The 22,991-nt window shown below is 35.7% G+C and overlaps 1 protein-coding gene across 5 annotated transcripts in view; it reads right to left on the bottom strand.

Moving 5' to 3' along the window:
- The window catches only part of IQCM (IQ motif containing M), a 496,764-nt gene that overhangs the window by 208,328 nt on the left and 265,445 nt on the right, over positions 1–22,991 (bottom strand). For all 5 annotated transcript variants that reach the window (XM_011710533.2, XM_011710534.2, XM_011710535.2 and 2 more), the window contains 3 exons: positions 17,007–17,205; positions 6,426–6,570; positions 2,061–2,195 (listed from right to left, as the gene is read on the bottom strand). In XM_011710533.2, coding sequence (XP_011708835.2) covers positions 2,061–2,195; positions 6,426–6,570; positions 17,007–17,205 — 479 coding nt within the window. The remainder of the gene's footprint in view (positions 1–2,060; positions 2,196–6,425; positions 6,571–17,006; positions 17,206–22,991) is intronic.

Genomic DNA, 22,991 nt, shown 5'->3' with positions numbered 1-22,991 from the left:
CTAGAAGAAAAGAGGGGAAAAGCACTGTGATGGCAATCTAGGCTATGGTTTTAGTTTTTAATATGACCCCAAAAGCACACATGACAGAAGCAAAAACAAACAAACAAAAAACAGTTGGGCACAGTGGCATGTGCCTGTAGTCCCAGCCACTCGGGAGGTTGAGGCAGGAGGAACACTTGAGCCCAGGAGTCCAAAACTAGCCTAAGCAACTTAGATCCCAGTCTCTATCATAAAAAATAAGAATAATTTTTAGAAAACAAGTGGGACTACATCAAACTAAAATGCTTATGCACAGCAGAGGAAACACAATCAACAAAATGAAAAGAAAATCTGTAGAATGCGAGAAAATATTTGCAACCCATATGTCTGATAAAGGATTTATATCCAAAATAAATGATAAACATACAACTTAATAGTAAAAACCCCCAAATAATTCAATTCAAAATGGCCAACAAACCTGAATAAGCATTTTTCCAAAGAAGATATGCAAATGGACAACAGGTATATGATCATCAGGGAAATGCAAGTCAAAACAACAGTGAGATATTACCTCACACCTAGTATGATAGCTATTATTAAAAAGACAAGAGATAGCAAGTATTGGCAAAAATGCAGAGAAAAGGGAACCTTTGTACACTATTGGTAGAATGTAGATTGGTATACCTACTATGTAAAATAGTATGGAATTTCCTTAAACAATTAAAAATAGAACTACCATAAGATCCAACAATCCTACTACTGGGTATATATCCAAAGAAATGAAATCAGTTTGTTAGAGATATCTGTACCTCCATTGCAGCATTATTCACAATAGCCAAGATAAGAAAGCAATATAAGTGCCTGGCAACAAATGAATGGATTAAAAAAGTGGTATTATACACAATGGAATGTTATTCAACCTTTAAAAATAAGGAAATTTTGTCATTTGTCACAATAAAGATGAACTTGGAAGACATCATGTTGAGTTAAATAAGCCAGATATGGAAACACAAACACTGTGTAGTCTTACTTATATGTGAAATCTATAAAAGTTGATATAAAAGCATAGAGTTGGATGGCAGTTGCCAGGGCTGAGGGTTGGAGGGAATTAAGGAGATATTGGTCAAAACACACAAATTTTTGTCTTTCAGTTTGAAAGACAAATAAGTTCTGGGGATCTAATGTACAGCATGGTGACTGTAGTTAATACTGTATTAATTACCTGAAATTGGCTAGGAGAATAGTTCTTACATGTCCTTACCACACACTCACACTCACACACACACACACACACAGTGCCTATGGATGGTGGTGGATATGTTGATTAATTTGATTGTGGTAGTCATTACACAATGCATATGTATCTGAAATCATCACATTACATCTTTAATATAAACCATTTTAATTTGTCAATTATACTTCGATAAAGCTGGGGAAAAAAAGAAAGAAAAGCTGAGAAGAATCTTAAGAAATTAAAGGAAAATTCATTGAGATTTTTTCATGCTTTTGTGACAATTTACATCCCCTTATTAGTCTTTAGTGAAGAGAGAAATCTTGCTCCATTTAAATTATTAAATATTCCCATAAACAATATTTTTCACTTATTATTAAGAAAAGAAATGATTTTCTGTGAAACTATATTATATTGAAATAGCTTACAATGTTTACACATTTTAACTTGACCATGTTCTCCAGTACCAAATCTAACTATCCAGGAGAAAGCCTCCTAGCATCAGTATTTAAAACACAATGGTTTAAAATATACTCAACTTGATGTAATTTATTTTATATCAAAAAACACCTAAAAACTATAAAAATGAAAACCATCTCTTCCATCTTCCTCCAAAAAACCTGTATTGTATTAACTTCTTTTAACCTACTTTTCAAATATTTTCCTTCACATATATTAAGATCAGATACAAATAAATTTGAGGGAAAGGACTTAAAAAAAAGTTTAGTAAAAGTAAGGGAAGGAATGAAGAAAGGAAGAGAACAACTGAGGAAAGTTGGGAAAGAGAAAAGAAGAAAGTTGAAAGGAAAAGAAGGAGAAAAATAAGAAAAAGAAATGAGAAACTACTCACCTTGATGGACCAGGTCCCAAGTATCATCAATTTGTTTCTGAGTTGGGAAATGTCCACAGTCACTGAAGAAATTGGGGAGCTCACTTCTTTCCATTTTTGGCCAATATTCCCTCTTAGCAAACATTATTTCATAGACTAAAAGGACAAAAATGTAAAAGAAAATATTTTTTAAACAATATATCAAGTAAAAAACTTTAACTCTAGCTTTACTTTCCTGTCTACCAATAAGTATCCATGATTAGTCTAGCACTATGTCGACCTTCTGGCAAAGGTTAGAAGGAAGTGGGCATGTTTCTCTCTCCTCACATTCCACAGTAGTGAAATTTTTACTTGATTCCCCAAGATGAATACTGGCACCTTCTATACTGGCTTCATGACAGTTGATGATAAATCCTATAATGTCAACTCAACCATGTCATAAGACGTAGCTTTTATATCAGGACTTCTAAGGACCTGACACCTACTGATCCACTTCACTCTTCATTGTTTATTAGCTGCTCTACTTTTTTCATCTCTTTTTGGCTTTTACTCACATTCTAACTACTTAAATTGGTAATTCCACTTTGGATGGCTTATTCTGTTTCTAAAGTTGGCCCCTAATTGGGAGCAATATCTACTTTTTGCTCACTAACTTCATGTATTTCTACTTTCACATTTAAGGTACTTTGTCACTCCTGGCTCAAGACTACCACAGAAAACCACTCAGTTGGGCCACCTGTCACTTATCTCCCATACTTGACTTTAGAAAGGAGTTAGATAACGAGCAAGACAATTGATGCATACATTTTATAAGTTAGTTTTCCGTAAATAATTTTTTTCTTTTTTCAAAAAAGTGACATTGAGTTTCTACTTTGAAATATGCTACATTTAACCCCATGAAGCTGATTGTATAAGTCAACATTTACAGGATGTCAGCGACTGCTCAAATACAGGTTTAGCTCCGACTGCCAATGGCAAAGGGCACCAAGGTGGTTTCTAACAGAAGTTATATCATCCTGGCACTCAACCACATGGATTTCAGTTTTTCTATTCATTCATTCATTCATTCATTCATTCAGTTGAGGGAGATAGCTATGAGACATCAACAGATTCAAGACATATTTAGTGATTGTCTAAATATGAATAGCTATTTGAGATCCTAAAACACAGCAGTACAATAAATGAAAATTTATATTTAGTGTATGTATGACTATTTGTCTCTTTTGAAATAAGCAAACTAGAGCAGTTTCTTTCAGTGTCCCATCCATATCTCCTTGTCCCTTAATTCTGTGCATGCTAACTTGATGTTCAGTTGCCAGCATCTGCATTCCATTGCCTAAGGGCTCCCTCTGGCTACAGGCCTTCACACAACCCATCTATGCACCAAGCAGTGGGTCTCAACCAGACTCAGGAGTTGGCTGAGAAAGACCCAGCACTCAAGTTGTTTACACTGTTTTTTCTGAGTTCCCTAGAGGGATTAAGCTCCAGTTGTCCACGTGGTAATTTGCTTGATATTGCACTCTTTTTTGACCCCTCTCCCTTCTGTCTCCTTTCTCCATTCCATTAACAGTATTGCCTAGTATTAACTCCCAAGCAAATTAGTTGTACTTGAATTACTGTCTCAGCATCTGATTCTAAACTAAAACAAAAAGAATATCGCCTTTTACTTTTGTGATTAAGTAAATGTATTTCTCCTTGTAAAAGTATATAGCCCTTTATTAGTTTCTCCTTGAATTAATCATTTTATATGTTTCTCACAAGATAATATTGACATACCTATTAATATTATGGCTTTGAAACTGTATAATTGGTAACAGTGCCCTTAACCTGTATATTATGCCCTATGAGCAAACTTTCAGCAACATGAAAGGAGAATTAGTATTCAAGGATGGTATACCTAGGGTAAATACAAAATTTAAATCACAAAAATTAATGAAATTTTCTGATAATTGAAAGATGCTTAAAAAGTTGTATAGGTATCTGCCAAATATCACCCAATTAGCCATCAACACATGGAAAAGATGAAGAATTTTCTAAGTAACATGAAGACAAATTAGAACTTGCAAATTCTGTCTCTTTTGAGTTACTTTACCCCTCAATGTAAATGGATGCTCTGGTTGGTAATTCTTTAAATTATTCATTTACCAAATTCTGTTCTACTGTTCAGCTCCCATGTTGGACAGACCACCATCTGTCCTAACTGGACTCCTTTATTCTGTTTTTGCCACATGTTAGCCTATTCTCAACAAAATTACCAGAGTGATGTCTGCAACACAAGTTGCTTCGTAGTCCTCTGTTCCCAATCCTCCAATGGCTTCCCATTTCTCTCAAGGTAAAATACAATGGTCTATAAAGCTTGACAAAACCTGTGCTCCTGACTACCTTTCCAATTCCATCTTGCTCTGCTCTCCAGTCACAAACTTCATTCCAGTAATACTAGTCTCCTGGCTTCCTCCAAGACTAGCAGCCTCCAAATTAAGGCCTTTGTGCTTGCTGCTGCCTCTCCTTAGAACCTTCTTCCTCCCATAGTCCACCTGGCTTATCTCTCACTATCTATACGACTTTTACTCAAAAAACTTCTCAGCTAGAAAGCACCAGAGTCCAGGATGGAAAACAGAAATCACATTAATTATTTTTTTCAAACTGAGGGGATATTTCAGGATGCAAAAATATTGAAATCTGCAGTTACAAATTGAGAAGGAGAAATCATAGAAAGAAAGTAAAGATATGAAAAATAAGCAACATTCCATAATGTGAAAAAAATCAATTTAGTGATAGTTTGGGGTATGCAGAGAAGACTAATTGAGTAAAATAGTAGGAGCATTTTGGAAAGGATATGTGATTTGGAAGTCAGTAGCTAAAAATTAAAGTGGATGGAAAAGAAAATTTGGCCAGTGTAATAACTGTAAGGTTTTAGTATATATTGTGGTATTATAAAATCAGTACATTCATATTAGATTATATAATATAAACTACTATTCATAAAAAGAGTACTAAGATCTTCCTGAATTTTGTACTAGTGGTATGGAGAGTTTATGGGCAAAAGTCTTAAAATCTGACTCTCTCTCGGTTCTATAAGTAAAAGGAGTCCAAGTAGCTTCCCAATGGGAGAAGGATCTTCTCTTTTTCTGCCTCTCTCTCTCTTGCACTTTCTCATTCTTTCTTCTTACTGTCTTCCCATCTCTCCAACACTTTGCTCCTTTCTGCTCTTTTCTCTAGAAACCAGGTTGTTGGGCTGGACTGGGTGAATTAATCTAGCAACCTCTGACTTATATAGAACAATCTCTCTTTCTCTTTTCTCTTTCTACTCTCTCTCTGACTTCCTCCCTTTACCTCTAGCCACCGAAAAGAAACTATTCTAACTCAAAGAGTTCTGGTTAACTGTAAATAGCTTTTAGCACATAATTTTATCATAACTTAATGAAAACTATCATTTTAACAAATATTTTTGAGTTCTTCTTATAAACCAGGCATTTGCTAGATAGTATTTACTGACAAATATAACAGACATAATCTCTTTCTTCATGGAACTTAGTCTTAAATGTAAAATAAATACTGTATGACTAGCTGAGACTACCAACATTTTCACATTTTTACCTTATAAAGCAGCAAGACAATGATTGCAATTAAATATAATTTACTTGTATCTTTTTTTAGTCAAGAAAATGGCTCTAATAATCTATCCTAATCCTAAGCAATACTGAATTCATTAAATATAAATATAAATTGGAATCTCTGAAAATTAAGATATAAATTAGAGAATTTGTTCTATGAGTAGAATTCTAACACTAATAAGCAATATGTTGTTTAGTATGCTCAGTGTCCATTAACTACTATTCTGGTATAAATACTTAATTTTCCTTTGTGCAGCTATCCCTCCTCCAATGAAGAGTTTCGGTGCAACTCTCAAGCAAGATTCCCTACCCTCCCATTGCAAAGTGTTGGATTTGTGACTCAAGCTATACGTATCAGTTGCTATCTCCCTGGAATATGAATTTAAAGCATAGCAACAAAGAGTCTTTAAGTGGTAAGGGTTTATCTATCCCCCAGAGGCAAATTGAGATTGTCCCTTATTTCCTCCTCCCTAGATCTCTGAAGCAGTTGTGTTTAATATTCAGTCTGAAATCCAACTCTTTAACTATCTTTGCAATATTCTCCCGTTAAATTTCCTTTTTGCTTTGGTTAGCTAGAATGAGTTTTCTGTTACTTGCAGAGGATCCAAATAAATTAATTCAAATATACAACATGCTAACTTAAAATGCAAATTGCTTACAGCAATATAAAATATAATCTACCTTTGCTTTCTACAGGTAATTATATTTAAAATTTCCATGGTTAAATTAACTCCAAACTTAAATTCAAACCAGAAGTGTCTGCATCACTTACATTTTTTTCGGTCCATCCATTCCTCTAGCTCTGATAAGTTGACAATTTGTCTTGTCCTCCAAAGACCACGTCGATATCTAACACGGTGGATTAGTCTGCCATACATGTTAATAACTGCTTTCATATCCGGTCCATGATATAAAGCCTACAAAGACAAAAAAGCTCCTTATATATTTCTGGTATTTATATTTAATATGACTTGCCTCTTTCATTTAGTCTATTTCACCTAGTTTCTTAGATTATGAGTGTATTTATTGTTGGTTGCCCAGGTTGGTTAAATATATGTATTGTAGAGTAACACAATCTCCCTGTAGTTCAGAGATTTCCATTATGAATTGCTTTGTTATTATATATTCATACTTCCCATAGAATAGAGCTTCCAATATTTGCTTCTTTCACAGACACTTCCTACACTTGTGTCCGGATTTCTATAATATGTAGCCTACTCTGCCAGAAACGATGTAGTCTTATTAAAGTATTATTCTGTAATGGATGATTCTTGTCTAAGCAGTCCACCCTGGTTGCTCAAATCTTCCTCTTTTATTTCCTTTGGAAATTGTACATTCATGTCCTTTACCTATTTTTCCCTGGGCTTTTTAAGGTTTTGTTGTTGTTGTTGCTGATTTCTAAAAATCTCTGAATATTCAAGAAATGAACCTTTTTCAGCATATATGCACATTTTGCTTTATTAGTTTACCTGTGACTACATTCTTCTGTGTATGCATTTTCAACATTCCACCAGAACAGTTTTTTTATTAAAGTTTTAAATATTTACCTATTTTGTATTTGTTTTCTCTTTTCTAAAGAGCAATTCCCTTTTAGTTAACAAGTCAACTTTTTTTACATTTTATATTTTCTGGCTTATTAATGTCTCTATATATCTTTATTAATTTACTTCTAAATAATATTTAGATTTATTTTCCTGTTCTTGACTTCTTAAAGGCTTAATTTTTAAAATTTTCATTATTTCTTGTTTGTTTAGGAATGTGTTTACATTTACACATTTTCCACTGAGTAGGCTTTCCTTTTCTGTGTTTTGCATACCATATTATAAATGAAAAAACTGAAGCAGAAAATCTTTAAATAATTTTCCCAAGGCCCCATAGCCAGTAAGTTGTATAATTGGTTTTGAAACCAGCATAGAGACATTTGAGAGCCCACTTAACTATACTCTACATTCCTTTTAATTTAGTGTTTTCATCCATTCTTTTTTTTTTTTTTTTTTTTTTTTTTTTTTTTTTTTTTTTTGAGACGGAGTCTCGCTCTGTTACCAGGCTGAAGTGCAGTGGATGCAGTGGTGTGATCTCAGCTCACTGCAACCTCTGCCTCACGGGTTCAAGCGATTATCATGCCTCAGCCTCCTGAGTAGGTGGAACAACAGGCACTCGCCATCATGCCCGGCTAATTTTTGTATTTTAGTAGGGATGGGGTTTTACCATGTTAGCCAGGATGGTCTCGATCTCCTGATCCGCCCACCTTGGCCTCCCAAAGTGCTGGGATTACAGGCATGAGCCACCGCACCTGGCCGTGTTTTCACCCATTCTACAGGATTTTTTTGTTTGTTTGTTTCCTAGCATATTTCATATGACACATTAATTTATTTATGTATTTATCTATGTACTGTTTTGAGACGGAGTCTCACTCTGTTGCCCAGGCTGGAGTGCAGTGGCGGGATCTCAGCTCACTGCAAGCTCTGCCTCCCAGGTTCACACCATTCTCCTGCCTCAGCCTCCCAAGTAGCTGGGACTACAGGCGCCCGCCACCATGCCCAGCTAATTTTTTATATTTTTAGTAGAGACGGGGTTTCACCATGTTAGCCAGGATGGTCTCGACTTCCTGACCTTGTTATCTGCCCAAAGTGCTGGGATTACAGGCGTGAGCCACTGTGCCCGGCCCATATTACACATTTTTTTTCTTGTTTCTGTCATGTTATTTTCTGTTTATGTGAAATAATATTTTTTGTTTACTTGAATGAAAAACAAATTAGCATAATTTTACTACCTTCCTCTTCTCCTTTCTCTTTCCATCTAATAGCAGATTCTGGATGTTTGCTAATGTCTCTCAACATTTAATAGCATTTTTCAATGTGTGTTTTTAATCTGCCTTTTGTTCAATAGGCTTTTGTCTTTTAAAAAGATAATAAATTGGTTGCACTTTTGGCACATTCCCTACATATGAATCTTAGTGGGAGGCAGAACCCACTTCCCACAATTTGAAGCCAAAAGTCAGATGCTTATGACTCATACCTCTTCTGTTGCTAGGATGTAGACACGTGAACTTCACCATTAACTCCACCAATCCCAAACTTTGAATGGAAACAAATAATGCTTTTAAGAGTGAAACAGTGGGAAATCTCTTTGTGTGATAGAGTAACTGTAGCACAAATATACATTTTTCAAGGGCAGCATTTGTGAAGTCAGGAACACCCAGGATTCAGTGTCTGCATCAGACTCTTTCTGTATAGGATTTGGCTGGATTACTGGGAGCTACTCAGCCTTTACTATTCCTTTATGTTTCTGAACTTAGTTCTCTACACCTGTGTACAATATCCTCCTCAACATCTTTCTGCTTAAATCTGTAACTGGATTTCTTTTGCTTATAATTAAGAATCAAGCAGTGTTTTGATTGTATCTTTAAAACATGAAGAGAAAAGTTCCCGCTTGGAATGTGCTACTTGGACAGATGATGTCTCTGAGAAAAGGAAGGGCATTGGGCAACCACCTACTTCAATTTGAGTACCTTTTCCTCTGAATGTAATAACTCTTTTGGGCAACACAACCTATCTTGTAAGGGAGCCCTTTTCGGATCTCAGGCATTTGGAAGGTCACCTAGAGCGTTTCATGGTTAGGAAGTTGAGCCAGAGAAAATTACAATGGTCCATCCATGTGGTTTTTATTACAGGGAGTGTCCCTACCAGTCTTTTGCATGGAAATATGCTTCAGCTATTGTGCTACTACATTTCAGTATGTAAATCTTTCACTATAAGTCTAAATATTTCTCAAGGTAGAATTTATCAGAAAAAAATACAAATTTCTACTTACAACAGCAATATTGCAATATAGTTATTGCAAATTACTGATTATAATATTCAAATTTCTATTATCTTAATGGACAAATGTATTATACCTATCAACATTTAATAAAATTTCCCAGTATTTATTTCAATTTGCTTTTGCTTGATATGGTCATGTCTTTTTTTTCTTAAGTAATTTATTCAACTTTTGGAGAATTCCGCCATCATATGACACTTAGTATGACTTAATTTCCGTTAGTGTGTTTCTTATCAGTTTGGAAGAGATCTTTATATGTTAGGTTTTTTAAACTTTGTGTCATATTTCAGCAAATATTTTGCCAGTTTGACTTTTTAACTTTGAAAAAAAAATGCTATAAACCTATAAGAAGATATCTTGACCACATTTACTGAAGTCTAACCTTATCTAAGCATTTAGGTATGAAAATATCAAAAAAGTCTTTATTCAAAAGTCTTATAAAAACAAAACGGAAAATTTTTTAAATGATTAAACCTATACACAGTGAAATAATAATTGAACATTCTAAATTGTTATCTCAATCTCATATGCATAAACAAACACTTACAAATATGCAAGCCACAAATACCACTAAGTGTGAATCTTATATTCACTTCCCCATCCACTAAGAAACTAGTGAAGACCTTATTCCATGCATAGCTAGTGGACATGTGTCTCTCCTAGGTTTGGTTCCTCTTGCACTTTTTCAGGCCTCTCCTCTGTGTCCATGTTGCTTGCTGTACTCATTTTGATCTGAGTCAAAGAGATTATTTTTACTACTATCTGAAGCATATGCCTCAATCACTCTATGTCTAATTGCTCAGTACAGAAACTGTTAAATAAACATTCTTGGTCAACTTTATCATTAAATATAAATAAAAATATATTGTTTCCCCCACAGTGTACTCTGAAAAACGTTAAATAGCAGCTCCTAATTGCCATAGAAAGGGTGCCTCTCTACAGGCCGTGGTTCTTATCTTCATGTTTCTGGTGTGAGCTCACCTGAATTAGCTCTATTAGCACCAGGTGGGAGTATTATCTAGCCTTGGCTTTTGGCAGGAAACTCCAAACATTGGAGTTTCCTGACCTGAGAAAAGACTCCACCATTTGCAATGATTGGACAATTCTGGTACCAGAATGGTCTCATGTTTTACAGTGCTCTGGAGCTAGACAGACTTATGTTTGATTCTCAAAATTCATTCTCATCTATGTCACTTGCAAGATGTCCAACTTTGGGTAATTATGTTACATCTCCATGCCTCATTTTTCATAATTACTAAAGAAAATTATACAACCTGGAGAAATGATACCACTCCAATTCTTGATCACCAACCTCAGTGAGGTTCTCAAAGTGGCCTGGAATTTCATGCATGCTTTTTAAGGCATCTCTCTGCCATTTTCTGTAGTACCTCAATCTCCTCAAACATTCAAACCCATCTAAATGCTTACTCTCACCAAATGGCCCAATTCCTTACTTCACAAAGGAAGAAAAAACAATTAGTTTATTGCAACCTCAACTTCCCACCAGCAAGTCTAAATACTTAACTGCATCTACACATCTTCTTCTCCTGCAACAATGGAGAAATATGTTTCCTCTCACTTAACGCTAATCTTGTCAAGTATCTTGGAAATCCACCCCCTCCAATCTCCTTAAAGGCCTTATAATACAGATTATCTTCATCTTTCTTGTATTGACAACCTTTCCCTCTTACTGGCTTCTTCCAATGAGCATTTAAGCATACATAAATATTTTTTATCTTAAACTATCCTTCTCTAAACCTCACAGTGCCTCAATTTATCTACTGCAGATGTTTTCACTGCATGAACTTACTGTTACTAGAGCCAGAAAATTCTGTCTAGCAGCATTGGAGACTGTGGACCTAACCCTCTTCCTTCTACTGCCTTTCAAGTGCCTTGATGTAGCATCTTCTGGTTTTCTTCTTACCTCTCCGGTTACTACTTTCATGTTTGTGGAATACTCATCTTCTGCTTCCCTTTGAATGCCAACCAGTTTCTCTCAATCTTTCTTTGTAGGATTCTCTCTTTATATAGTCTCCCTAGACAATGACATGGACTCTCATGGCTCCAGTTAGTATCAGTAATGATGATTCTCAAATCTATGGGTGGCAGCAGGTTTCAAGGACGGCATCCTTGGTCAGGGAGCTGCATCAACATATTTAGAAGAGGTTCCTCAAATTTCAAATCCTCCTGGCCCCAAAATGCTGTTATGTATCCTTCACTCTCTTGAAAATAATTTATTAAAAACATGTATTAGGCTCCTAGTGTGGGCCAAGAAGGTACAAGACCTTGTGAAGACAGGAAAGATAAAATTTCTGTTTTCAGAGGGTTACATTTTAGTGAAAGGAGCAATAATCTAATAAACGAATATAGGTTAGGTGGTAGTAAGTGCCACGAAGAACAATAAAGTGCTTTAAAAGAGACAGGGAGTGATTAGAGAGTTATTTTGTACAGGTTAGTATGGGACAGCTTTTCGGTAATGTGACAATGAGCAGAGACCTGAATGAAGTAAAGGAGCAACACCTGGGGGAAGAGCTTTCTTAGAAATATGATGAGATTCATTACCAAAGTGAGGTACTTTTATAGATGAGAGGGTTTTACATTCTTTCTCAGTGAAAGAATTTAAGAACTACTGATGAATCCCAAGTCTTTCTATATGGCCCAATCTCCCTTCTGAATTTTGGACCCATATACTCAACTGCTTCCCAGACATCTCAAGGATTTCCCACAGAAGCTTTAAGCCCAGTGTTGAAAATTGGACTCTACCTTCATTCCTTTCTACTGCTCCCTCCTGCCTGCCCCTCCCCTTAGATTCTGCATTTCTCAACCATACACCAGATTGCTCAAGACAAGAACCTGGGAATCATTCTTGACTCCACCCTCTTCCTTATTTCCAAATACAACCAAACCCAAGAGTCCTATCAACTGTCCATTTCCCCATCACCACCATGCAGTAGATTATTGAAAAAGCATACTAGTTGTTCTCCTTCCATTTTGTCACCCTCTCCTCCCAATCCATTGTCCAAAGTCAGTAATTTTTCAAAAATACAAATATATTTGTGTCACTGATCTATTTTAAAGGCATCCATTCTCAGACACCAAGTATAAACTCCTTATGAAGGTTTCTAAGAACGTTATTAATCTGATTCCTACCTTCAACTTCCTTTACTGCCATTGTCCTCCCAACTATGCCCCAGCCCCTTAAATGTAAATAGTTCACCTAAGCTCATTGATATGGTCTTTCCTGTGCCTCTCAGCCTCCCAGTACACCTGACAAAATAAAGATACCCCTCACCGTCCAGATCTCAGTTTATTGGTCTTATCCAATTGCGCATCAAACACACTTGGGGTTAAATGGCCTTTCTAAATGCTATGATGATACCTAAGACTTCTTTCAGTTATCTGCATTACTCACTAGACTATGTATGCTCTTCACACACCAGGCAGGAAATTGGACCCAGTATATAGTGACTATTATCAAATTAAAAAATACATATGTTATTGAATAAATGAACATAGGCCTACAGGTACTTGTGTTAGCACACATGTTATGTAATAAAACTGTTCTATACAACAGGAGTCCCCAACCAACTGCTCTGTGGCCTGTTGGGAACCAGGCTGCACAGCAGGAGGTGAATACTGGGTGAGCGAGCATTACTGCCTGAGCTCCTTCTATCAGGTCAGCGGCAGCATTAGATGCTCATAGGATCAAGAACCCTATTGTGAACTGCACATGCAAGGGATCCAGGTTGTGTGCTCTTAATGAGAATCTAATGCCTGATGATCTGAAGCAGAACAGTTTCATCCTGAAAACATCCCTGCCCTTGCTCTCGTCCATGGAAAAAATTGTCTTCCACGAAACTGGTCCCTGGTGCCAAAAAGGTTGCGGACTGTTGCTATACAAGGTGCCCTGTCCTATAGGGTTCACGAATAGGTTCAAATTTTGTTATTATTTCTGTTTTGTTCTTTTGAGACAATGATAGCAAATTCCTACTTTATCAAATTTTCAAAGAATTCTATAACCTCCAAAATATTGAAGACCATTGAGTTATGTATAAGACGTTGTTAAGGTAATAATGAAACTCAGATTCTCCAGGGCTGTTCCAAATTTACTGATTCAACAAATATTTATTAAAAGCCAATTTCAAACACTTTTTATTATTGTAGCTATCAACCATTCCAATGTCCTGGAATTTCAACATTTTTAGTCAATAGCAATCACATATATTTAATTTAGGATTAAAACTTTAAAATTATAAATATTTAGAGAAAAATATTGAAATTAAGTAAGATCCTAGAAGCGTTACATCAAGGAATGAACCCTGTTTTGTGTCTTTATGATTCTGTAATATCATTATTACTTATACCAAAACACATGTAAACAAACAGCACAAAAATTTTTAAAGGGAAAGGACACTTTTAATTGTGGAAAAAATATTCATATTAAAATATAGCAATCTCTGTGGTCTTTTGATGTATGACTGGTAAGACAATTTGATGCTGCTTCATTATTTCCAAAGAATTACAAACTAAATTTTTCATAGGGAATGGAAATTGTACGGTCTCTTGAGTAATCTTAAACTTCTAGCAGACACTGTCCACAGCAACAAACTCTGAAGTGGCAGTAAAGCAATATGACTATGGAAGTCTCCCAGTGGAGGAACTGCCACAGTGCTGACAATTATTCAGTGATTTGCTGTGCACCCTCTAGATCAGAAAGTTATGAAGAATTCCCCCAACAGCAACCCTTCACATAGGCACAGTCCAGGAAACTTACTATTAACTGCATTACAGGGTGTCACACTAGGATTTTGACACTAGGCAAAACAACTTTAACCACATCAGCAAAGTAATCATCCAACAGATAAAGCACCATGCCAATGATGGAATAAAAAAGAAAATCATTGATCATAACAAATTTTATAACCAAATAAAAGTAAACAATCTACTTTATATTGGCTCTGATCCTTTAAAAGTACTTCCCATTCTTTTTATCTCAAATCCTATCTCCGTATAGAAATTCAGCATTTTCCTTATCAATTAAATCACTCCTTTTCACCCTCATCTTTGGCCCATTCTTCCTCTCTCAATTTTTTAGATTCATTTTTGTCCCAGAGGTTATGAATGATTCTACAATTCTTTCTGATATTAGGAAATGCTATAATTAAATTATATAGCATGTATCAAATGTGTGCAGACAGAACTTTAAGGATGTGTGTGTGTGTGTGTGTGTGTGTGTGTGTGATCTCCTTAGACTGCCATGATAAACTTCTACAATTATGTTAATTCATCCACTCAATAGGTATTTGTTGAGTGCCTACATATAATCAAATACAATAGGTATTTGTTGAGTGCCTACTACATACGAAACACCATTCTAGGCATTTGAATACAGAAACAAACAAGACAGACAGATACCTGTCTTCATGGAGTTTGCAATCTATCTAGCCAAACTAAAAAATATATGTATACAAACAGAGAGATAAACAAGAAAAAATATTAGATTATACATGCATACAGTTAAAATGATAGAGTATATATTATGTGTCAAGGTAGTCTGTGGTGCTGTGAATAGAAAAATAAAGAGTATGTGCTTCCAAATAAGTCATATAAACCATACTGTCCATGTCAAACGTGTAAACAGATGATAATAATGTAAAGAACTGGACACAATAATGACCAGAAAAATGGAGAGATCAGCTCTGCTTGATGGACAAGAGAGGGTGTCTAAGTGAATATACTTTAGGAAGATCTTGAAAGATGAATTGGAGTTTATCAGAAGATAAGGAAGGCAGAGGAGAGAACAGCATGAAAATATAAGATGACAAGAAACAATCAAGATTTGCAGTTTGCTAAAACACAGAGAATATGTCAGGGGGTATGATGTGATGAAGCTTGACAAAATGCAAGAGCCAAAACAGGGAGGTCATGTGTACTATGTTATAGTTCCTACTATATCCTGTAAGTAATATAGGCCCTCAAAAAGATTATAAGAAATGAAATAAGGTAATAACAGTGGAATTTTTCAAATATGGTACATGGCAAATAGATTTGACGGAAGTAGGTCTGTAGGCATAGAGATCAATGAGGCAACTATTGCAATTCTCCATGTAAGGGTAGATTAAAGGAAGTTCTGGCAAGAAGCACAAAGAAGAGCAGTTCAACAAACATCATGAAAGTGGAACCAATTGAATATGGGAGTGAAAAAGTTGAAAGAATCTAAGAGACATCCAGGTTTATGGCTTGAGCAATGAGTGGTAGAACAGTTTATCAATATAGATAGTTATAGGAAAGAAAGAGCTTTGTGGAGTAAGAAAATCAGTTCATTTCCCATTGTGGAGAAATTTAATTCTAATTTAACCATAGATCTTTTCATGTCTTAGACAGACATGGGTTTGAATTCTAGCTCTTTCACTTACCAGCTGTTTGACTTTGGGCAAATAATTTGCTTCAGTTTCTTCAGCAATAAAACAGATATAGCAGCTACCTTACAAAATTATGGGATTAAGTATATGGAGTGTTTACCTTTTGCCAGAGTTTTACATGTATTATCATGTTTAATCATAACTACATATGTGATTCACATACATATTAATTTACACATGTTAGTACATGTAAACATGTATACCCAGAGATAGGCAGATGGATTAACTCTAACAGTATCACCACATTGTCAGAGAAATGTGTTCAGGATGCCCACTGCAAATCTATTCCAGAGGTTTTTCCCAGAAGATCAAGGAACTGGAGTGGGCACTACTAATATATTTTATTTATAATTGATTTCCCAAATTCCTTATTAGCAGTAAAACTTTATCCCTCAAGGTGAGGACATTTTGGGTTCTCTCAAAGGTTTTCCAAGATGGACCCACTTAGGTTCATCTGCATTTGCCCAGCCAAAATGGGTCTGCATTATTTATTTTAAAAATCAGAATTGCAATCTATGAAAGTTGACCAGGTAGATATTTGTATGTGTGTATAATTCTTTGAAATTGAACATTTATGCACTGAAAGAGTACCCAGGAGTGTGGGAAGTAAAGGAAAGTTGCTCTAAACAGAAAATGAGCAGATAGCAAGGAAGAAACAACTTTAGTGCAAAGTTATTTCAAAATATCCTTGTTTAAGAATAGGTGGTCCCAGAATTGCTGAGTTAAGGATAAATGAGGCCTTTTGTTTGGAGTCTCCAACTTTGCACAGTCTAAAACTATCATCATAGCAGATTATTCATCACATTTTCTTAAAGTATGTACACCAAAAATTAGTTGGATGTGGTAGCAGGCACCTGTAATCCCAGCTACTCAGGAGACTGAGGCAGGAGAATCGCTTGAACCCAGGAGGCAGAGGTTGCAGTGAGCCAAGATCATGCCATTGCACTCCAGTCTGGGCAACAAGAGCAAAACTCCATCTCAAAAAAAAAAAAAAAAAAGTATGTACACAGAATTTTACTTAGAAATATTAGAGGCATATTGAAAAATTTTACTTAATTGAATCTAATGAGAAATTTTAAACACATTATAATATCTGATGTATAGCTTACCTTGGTCATTACTCTTTGCAATCTTTTGCGTTCAAGCCATCCCCTGACATACGCCTGCATGATGGTGACCATTCTAATCAATTTTGGGGTAATCATGAATTTTTTTCTTTCTCGGAATACTTGGAAGATTTCTATGTGTGGTCCAATTCTTTTAACTTTATTGTCATGTTTATCAGTTTTATTTGGAGTATCTTTTATCCTAAAAATAAAACAATTTCTTATTATAGATAATACGAAAAATTAACACTTCCACAGTTTTAAATTCTTTCAATGATGAATACACTGAAATAGGAAATATATTATACCTTGTACATAGAATTCAATGCATGTACATAGAATTCAAATATGTCAATAAGGTCCTCCAAAGAAGGTTGAATATGCCAAGATCAATATTACATGGATAAAATTAACCTTCTGAAGAAAAGAAATCCAAAAGAAAGTGAATTTTTCAGTCTATCTACAAGTATTCAAAAGAGAATGTTTTCATATGACAGGGCAGATTAGTTCAAATAATTTTCTTGTCCCAGAAGCTATTTTAAACTACAGAGTAATTCAAAATTATTTGATTATTTGACACTGATATTCTGTTAACCAAACATCATCAGAAAAATAACTTTGATTCAAATACTTTGAATTGAGAGGCTCTGTACTATGGTGGTAGGATCACGGCCTTTAGGATCAGCAGACAGGAAAGGTGATACCGCAAACAATGACCAGTCTGCAATATTGCTATGGGTGACTTGGTGGTTAATAATGAGTGTCAACTTGACCGGATTGAAGGAACAAAGTATTGATCCTGAGTGTGTCTGTGAGGGTGTTGCCAAAGGAGATTAACATTTAAGTCAGTGGGCTGGGAAAGGCAGACCCACCCTTAATCTGGGTGGGCACAACCTAATCAGCTGCCAGTGCAGCTAGAATATAAGCAGGCAGAAAAATGTGAAAAGAGAGACTGGCCTAGTCTCCCAGACTATGTCTTTCTTCCATACTAGATGCCTCCTGAAACATCAGACTCCAAGTCCTTCAGTCTTGGAACTCCAACGGGCTCTCCTTGCTCCTCAGCCTGCAGACGGCCTATTGTGGGACCTCCTTATGGTCATGTGAGTTAATACTTATAAAATTCATATATATATATATAAATTTATATATATATATATAAAAATTCTTATATATATATAAATGGAATATATATATGTTCCATTTGTTCTGTCCCTCTAGAGAACCCTAATACAGTGACCCTAGTAGCGATTAATAACATTTGAGAAAATTGAAGATTTACTACCATTAGCAGATCATCTGTAATCTTGGTAACCTTGTGTCAGCTTTTTCTTTATATGTATATACCTGTTATGTTTTATATATGATAGCCACTTTTTCGAAGTCTTTCAAAGTCCAAAGTCTAGTTCCCTTGCAACTTTTAGCATATAAAAATGCTTTCTTCTTCTTAATGTTTTTATTTCTGCTCTCTCACAAATAGAGTTCCACTGACTGAGATGCCCAGGTCAATTCATTCACCAGGGCTGAGTCTTGCCCCAAAAATGATCTGTACCTACATCTCTGAATCCCAGACTCAAGTTTCTTGATTCTCAGAGTGAATCTCTGACTCATGTTCACTCTGTTTTAGCATTATTTTCTTAGTCTGTTTTATTTAATTTTTATGTTAAGTTGATTTTTAAGTCTTGTTCTGTTTTGTACATGGCTATTATTTTTATTCTCTCAGTAACTGAAAAGTGGAGTATGATTTTCATTACTTGACCCAGCCACAAAGTCTCTGTTCAGTGGTCGATGGCAGGAAAACCCAGTTCTGTCTTTCTGTATTCGTCTTTCTGTAGTTTTTCTTGAAGCTTGTACTACCTCCTGATATTCTCTATATTGTATGTCATTTGAACACTAGCATAACACCATTTTTGAACATTAGTTTGAATATCATTCAAGAGAAAATTTTGCATTCATTAGAATGGAGATCAGCCCCAGATCAAGAAATTTTCATAAGAAGAATTTGTTGTAGATCTTTTTGACTTCCTGACCTTCCTACTCCCAAGTAGCTGCAATGAACCAGTGAGATTTGTTGAAGCACAGAAAATTGTGCTGTATATTTATTTTTGACCTATATCTAACTATGTATAACTGAGGCTGCTAGTTCTCTTTGTGTCTATGTTTGTAAATGAAAAAAAAAAGTCCTTTTCCTTCTTGCAAAAGGAAATAAATTAGCTTCGTACAATATTCATGTAACTGGAGCTCTTTTGTATCAGTGGCCAATTCATTCTCTCATTCTCTCTTTTTCACTCCCTTGAAAATGTTTATACATTACTGAGCCAAATATATATCATTTTGTACACTGAGGGATAGATATCTTATTAAACAAAGCTGCCAGAAGAGCTGAAGAATAGGAAACAAAGTTTTGTATTTGTTTGTTTAAATTAAGACTGATTTTGAATAGCTTAGAAAAGAGGCAGCTCTGCCTTCTAAGAGGATTTTTGCTTGGTTAATATCATACATTTTAGGAATGGGCATTGATGTATGAGATCAAGTGGAATGCAGGTGAAATGGTAATGATTACTTCTTGCTTGTCCATATCATCAAGATCTACTATGAAATCAAAGAAATTCTGAGTTGACATCTTTTTCTCATTTCTCTCAGAGGAAATAAGAGGACTGTTATAGAAATAGTTAAATACCCAAACCAAAAAGTGAGGGAAGGTTTCATGTTCTAACGAGATGCAAATAACAAAGGAATATGTGTGATGGTAAGGTGATGTGTAATGTGTATTATTCAAGTGACAGCTCTAGGTCATTAGAGTCTTCTGGTCTCCTAAGTTGCCTTGAAAGGCACAGAGTTTTTAATCCTCTACTGAAAAGTGTGTGTGTGTACATGTGTATGAGAGAGACAGACAGAGAGATAAAAGAGACAAAGAAAGAGAGACAGAGACAGACAACAGAGACCGAAAGAGAACTGAAGGTTATTTCGGGTAAAAGTTGTAGTTCATATGAGTGATCAGAACTATATTACGTAAAAAATATGAAGAAATGCAAGCATGTTTACGAAATGACGAATGTGATTTGTCTGGTTCTCATAACAATTGAAAAAGAAATGAATTTTATCTTAGGTCTGAAACAGATGAACTTTGATCAATACTATATCTCTAGATAACTGGAATGTTAAAGAAAAGACAAGAACAATTTATAGAAGTGAACAATTTATAGACGTCTTGATGGAAAACAAATTGTATTTACAAATAATGAGTTTGAAAAGAAGCTAATACACTAAATTTTGACAATGGTAAATTTTGATGAGCTTAATCATAAAACAGAGAAATGCTTGTAAATCCTTAACTATAAAACATTATATAGGTGGTATATTTTAAAAGTAAAATTAGAATATGATATCACTTTTGTTATACTGACAAACTGATTTTTGATTACACAGTCTGCTCTTAACAGAGGGAAGACCATTCTGTGCCTCCAATATATTTTGCCCAAATATCAAAAAGTTCCTTTTATCACTTAAGTATTCCTTTTATCGTGCTTATGAATCTTTTTTCTCTTCTTTGTGACTTTTTTGCAAAGTTTGGTATTCCTAACATTTAAAGTTATTTCGTTACTTGTGTCTCTGTTATTTCTTTTTTACTCAAAAGGCACCTATGACTTCTGTTCATATTTTACTTCATCTGACAATTTTTTCAATATTTTCCCCACATTCAAGTTCCAAATTTTATTTTATTATTATTATCCTCTTTTTGAGACAGAGTCTCGCTCTGTCACCCAGGCCGGAGTGCAACAGTGCAATCTTGTCTCACCACAACCTCCGCCTCCCGGGTTCAAGCAATTCTCATGCCTCAGCCTCCTGAGTAGCTGGGATTACAGGAGTGTGCCACCACACACTGCTAAGTTTTTGTATTTTTAGTAGAGACGGGGTTTTGCTATGCTGGCCAGGTGGGTCTTAAAGTCCTGTCCTCAAATGATCCCGTGCCTCCAACTTTCAAAGTGTTGGGATTACAGGCGTGAGCCACAGTAACTGGCCTCAAGTTGCAAATTAAAAGAAAATAATAATAGTAATAATAATGTCTTTTTAACCTAACTTTTGGGTACCCCAAATGGCTTCAGGATCATACCAAAGATGTTCTTCTTCACTTATAAAAGGAGGGCTGCAACACATGACAACGTACGTCTTGCATGGTTGTTATACAAATGTTATAACAATTTTATTTTTTTTAAACCAAAGATGACTCCTATATATTGGCCCTTATGTTTACTTCTGCATATTAGGACCATTGGCTCAACAGCTTGCCAGCTCCAAATTCAAAATTCTTAGACATTCAGTTGTTTTAAACATGGCCCAAATAAGCATATTTTTAGCCATTTGGAGTCTACTTGCTTTGCCTACACCATGAAATCGCTTCCAATATCTGTTAGACATCAATAAGGCAAATCCGGGGGCTATAAAAGACCTCATGCCACTGCTGCTCTTGGGAGCTCAATGACCCAGAGATTCTCCATCCTGTGGTTGAGTGTCATCATCTAGACATGGAAGTCCCCTCTCTGATTTCCCTCTCCCACAGGAGATCGCTACTCCTTCTGGGTAGGGGCTCCATGTCACAGTCTCTGGAAGGCCTTTGCTGGGAGAGACTTCTCATGCAAGCCTATCCATGTGCTGACCAAATAAAGCTTGGTATTGGCTACTGCCACTTCAGGGTCATGTCTTTTTCTTGACCAGAGCCATGATCCTCGACCTTGTTACAATGGTCCTTATTTTTATCTAATTCAATACTGTATTGAGGACTGTCCTGTTTATCAAATTTCAAAATATAAAAACAAGTGACTAATCAAGGAAAAATTTGGCCTAAGTTGAATATATAACAAATAAAATATTAATAAAGCTGGGTGCAGTGGCTCCATGCCTGTTATCCCACCACTTAGCAAGGCTGCGGCAGGTGGATCATTTGAATCCAGGAGTTCAAGACCAGCCTGAGTCATAAGGTGAAATTCTTTCTCTACAAAAGCAACTATGAAAAATTAGCCAAGCATGGTGGCACATGCTACCATGAGAGGCTGAGGTGGGAGAATCGCCCAAACCCAGGAAGTCGAGGCTGCAGTAAACCATCATCATACCACTGCACTCCAGTCTGGGTGAGAGATTGGGAACCTATCTCAAAATATACATATACATATATATTTTTACATTTACATAAACATATTAGAAGCACAGTGTGGTATATTGATGGTCAATTAAAGCCTTCTTAAATCCATGCCTTTGCAACGTGATTCTGCAGCCCTACTCATCAAGAGGTGAAGTCTATTCACTTACTCTAGGACTATGAGCTGGTCTTGTGAATCGGTCTGGCCAATAGAATTCAATGAGAGTGATAATGTGCCAGTTCTAAGTATGTGCTTTAAGAGACTTTACACAGTTTCATTCTTTCAGAACCCTACATCTACATGACAATGAGCCAGCAAGTCTCTAAAGGATGAGAAGCCACATGGGGAAGAGAGAAATTGTACCCACTGATGTAAGCCCAGGTCTGGAACAGATCATCATTATTGTTGCATGGGAAATAATAGCTGTTGTTTTAAGCCACTAAGTTTTGTGATGCCATTGTGGTGATAGATAACTGATGCACATACTTAGGTCTATACTCAAAAGACTAACACAATAACTGTCAAATTGATTTTTTCAAAGATTTTGTTTCAGAGGTAAATTATCTGCCAAGTTGTGACATTAGAGATGAAATTTTTAAAACCTTGAGGCTTGTCAATGTCCTCCTTGTCAATATGTTCTTATTTCAAAGTGATCAATGACTAAATCCATATGGAAAAAAAATATGTATGTCCTTAGTAGAGGACTCCATTCCTCTCCACTCTGAGATTGTTGATTATTACAGCAAATTTTTGCTAAACATATATTATACAAATCAATCATATCATCAGCAGCTAGTTTCTGCCCAAAGCCCTGCTACAAGTTACAGGTTATAAATTTCATCTTCTGAAAGAA

Source organism: Macaca nemestrina, chromosome 3 (assembly GCF_043159975.1).
Source record: "Macaca nemestrina isolate mMacNem1 chromosome 3, mMacNem.hap1, whole genome shotgun sequence".
Classification (NCBI taxonomy): Eukaryota; Metazoa; Chordata; class Mammalia; order Primates; family Cercopithecidae; genus Macaca; species Macaca nemestrina.
Note: the sequence above shows the minus strand (reverse complement) of the source record. Positions and strands in the feature narration are given on the sequence as shown.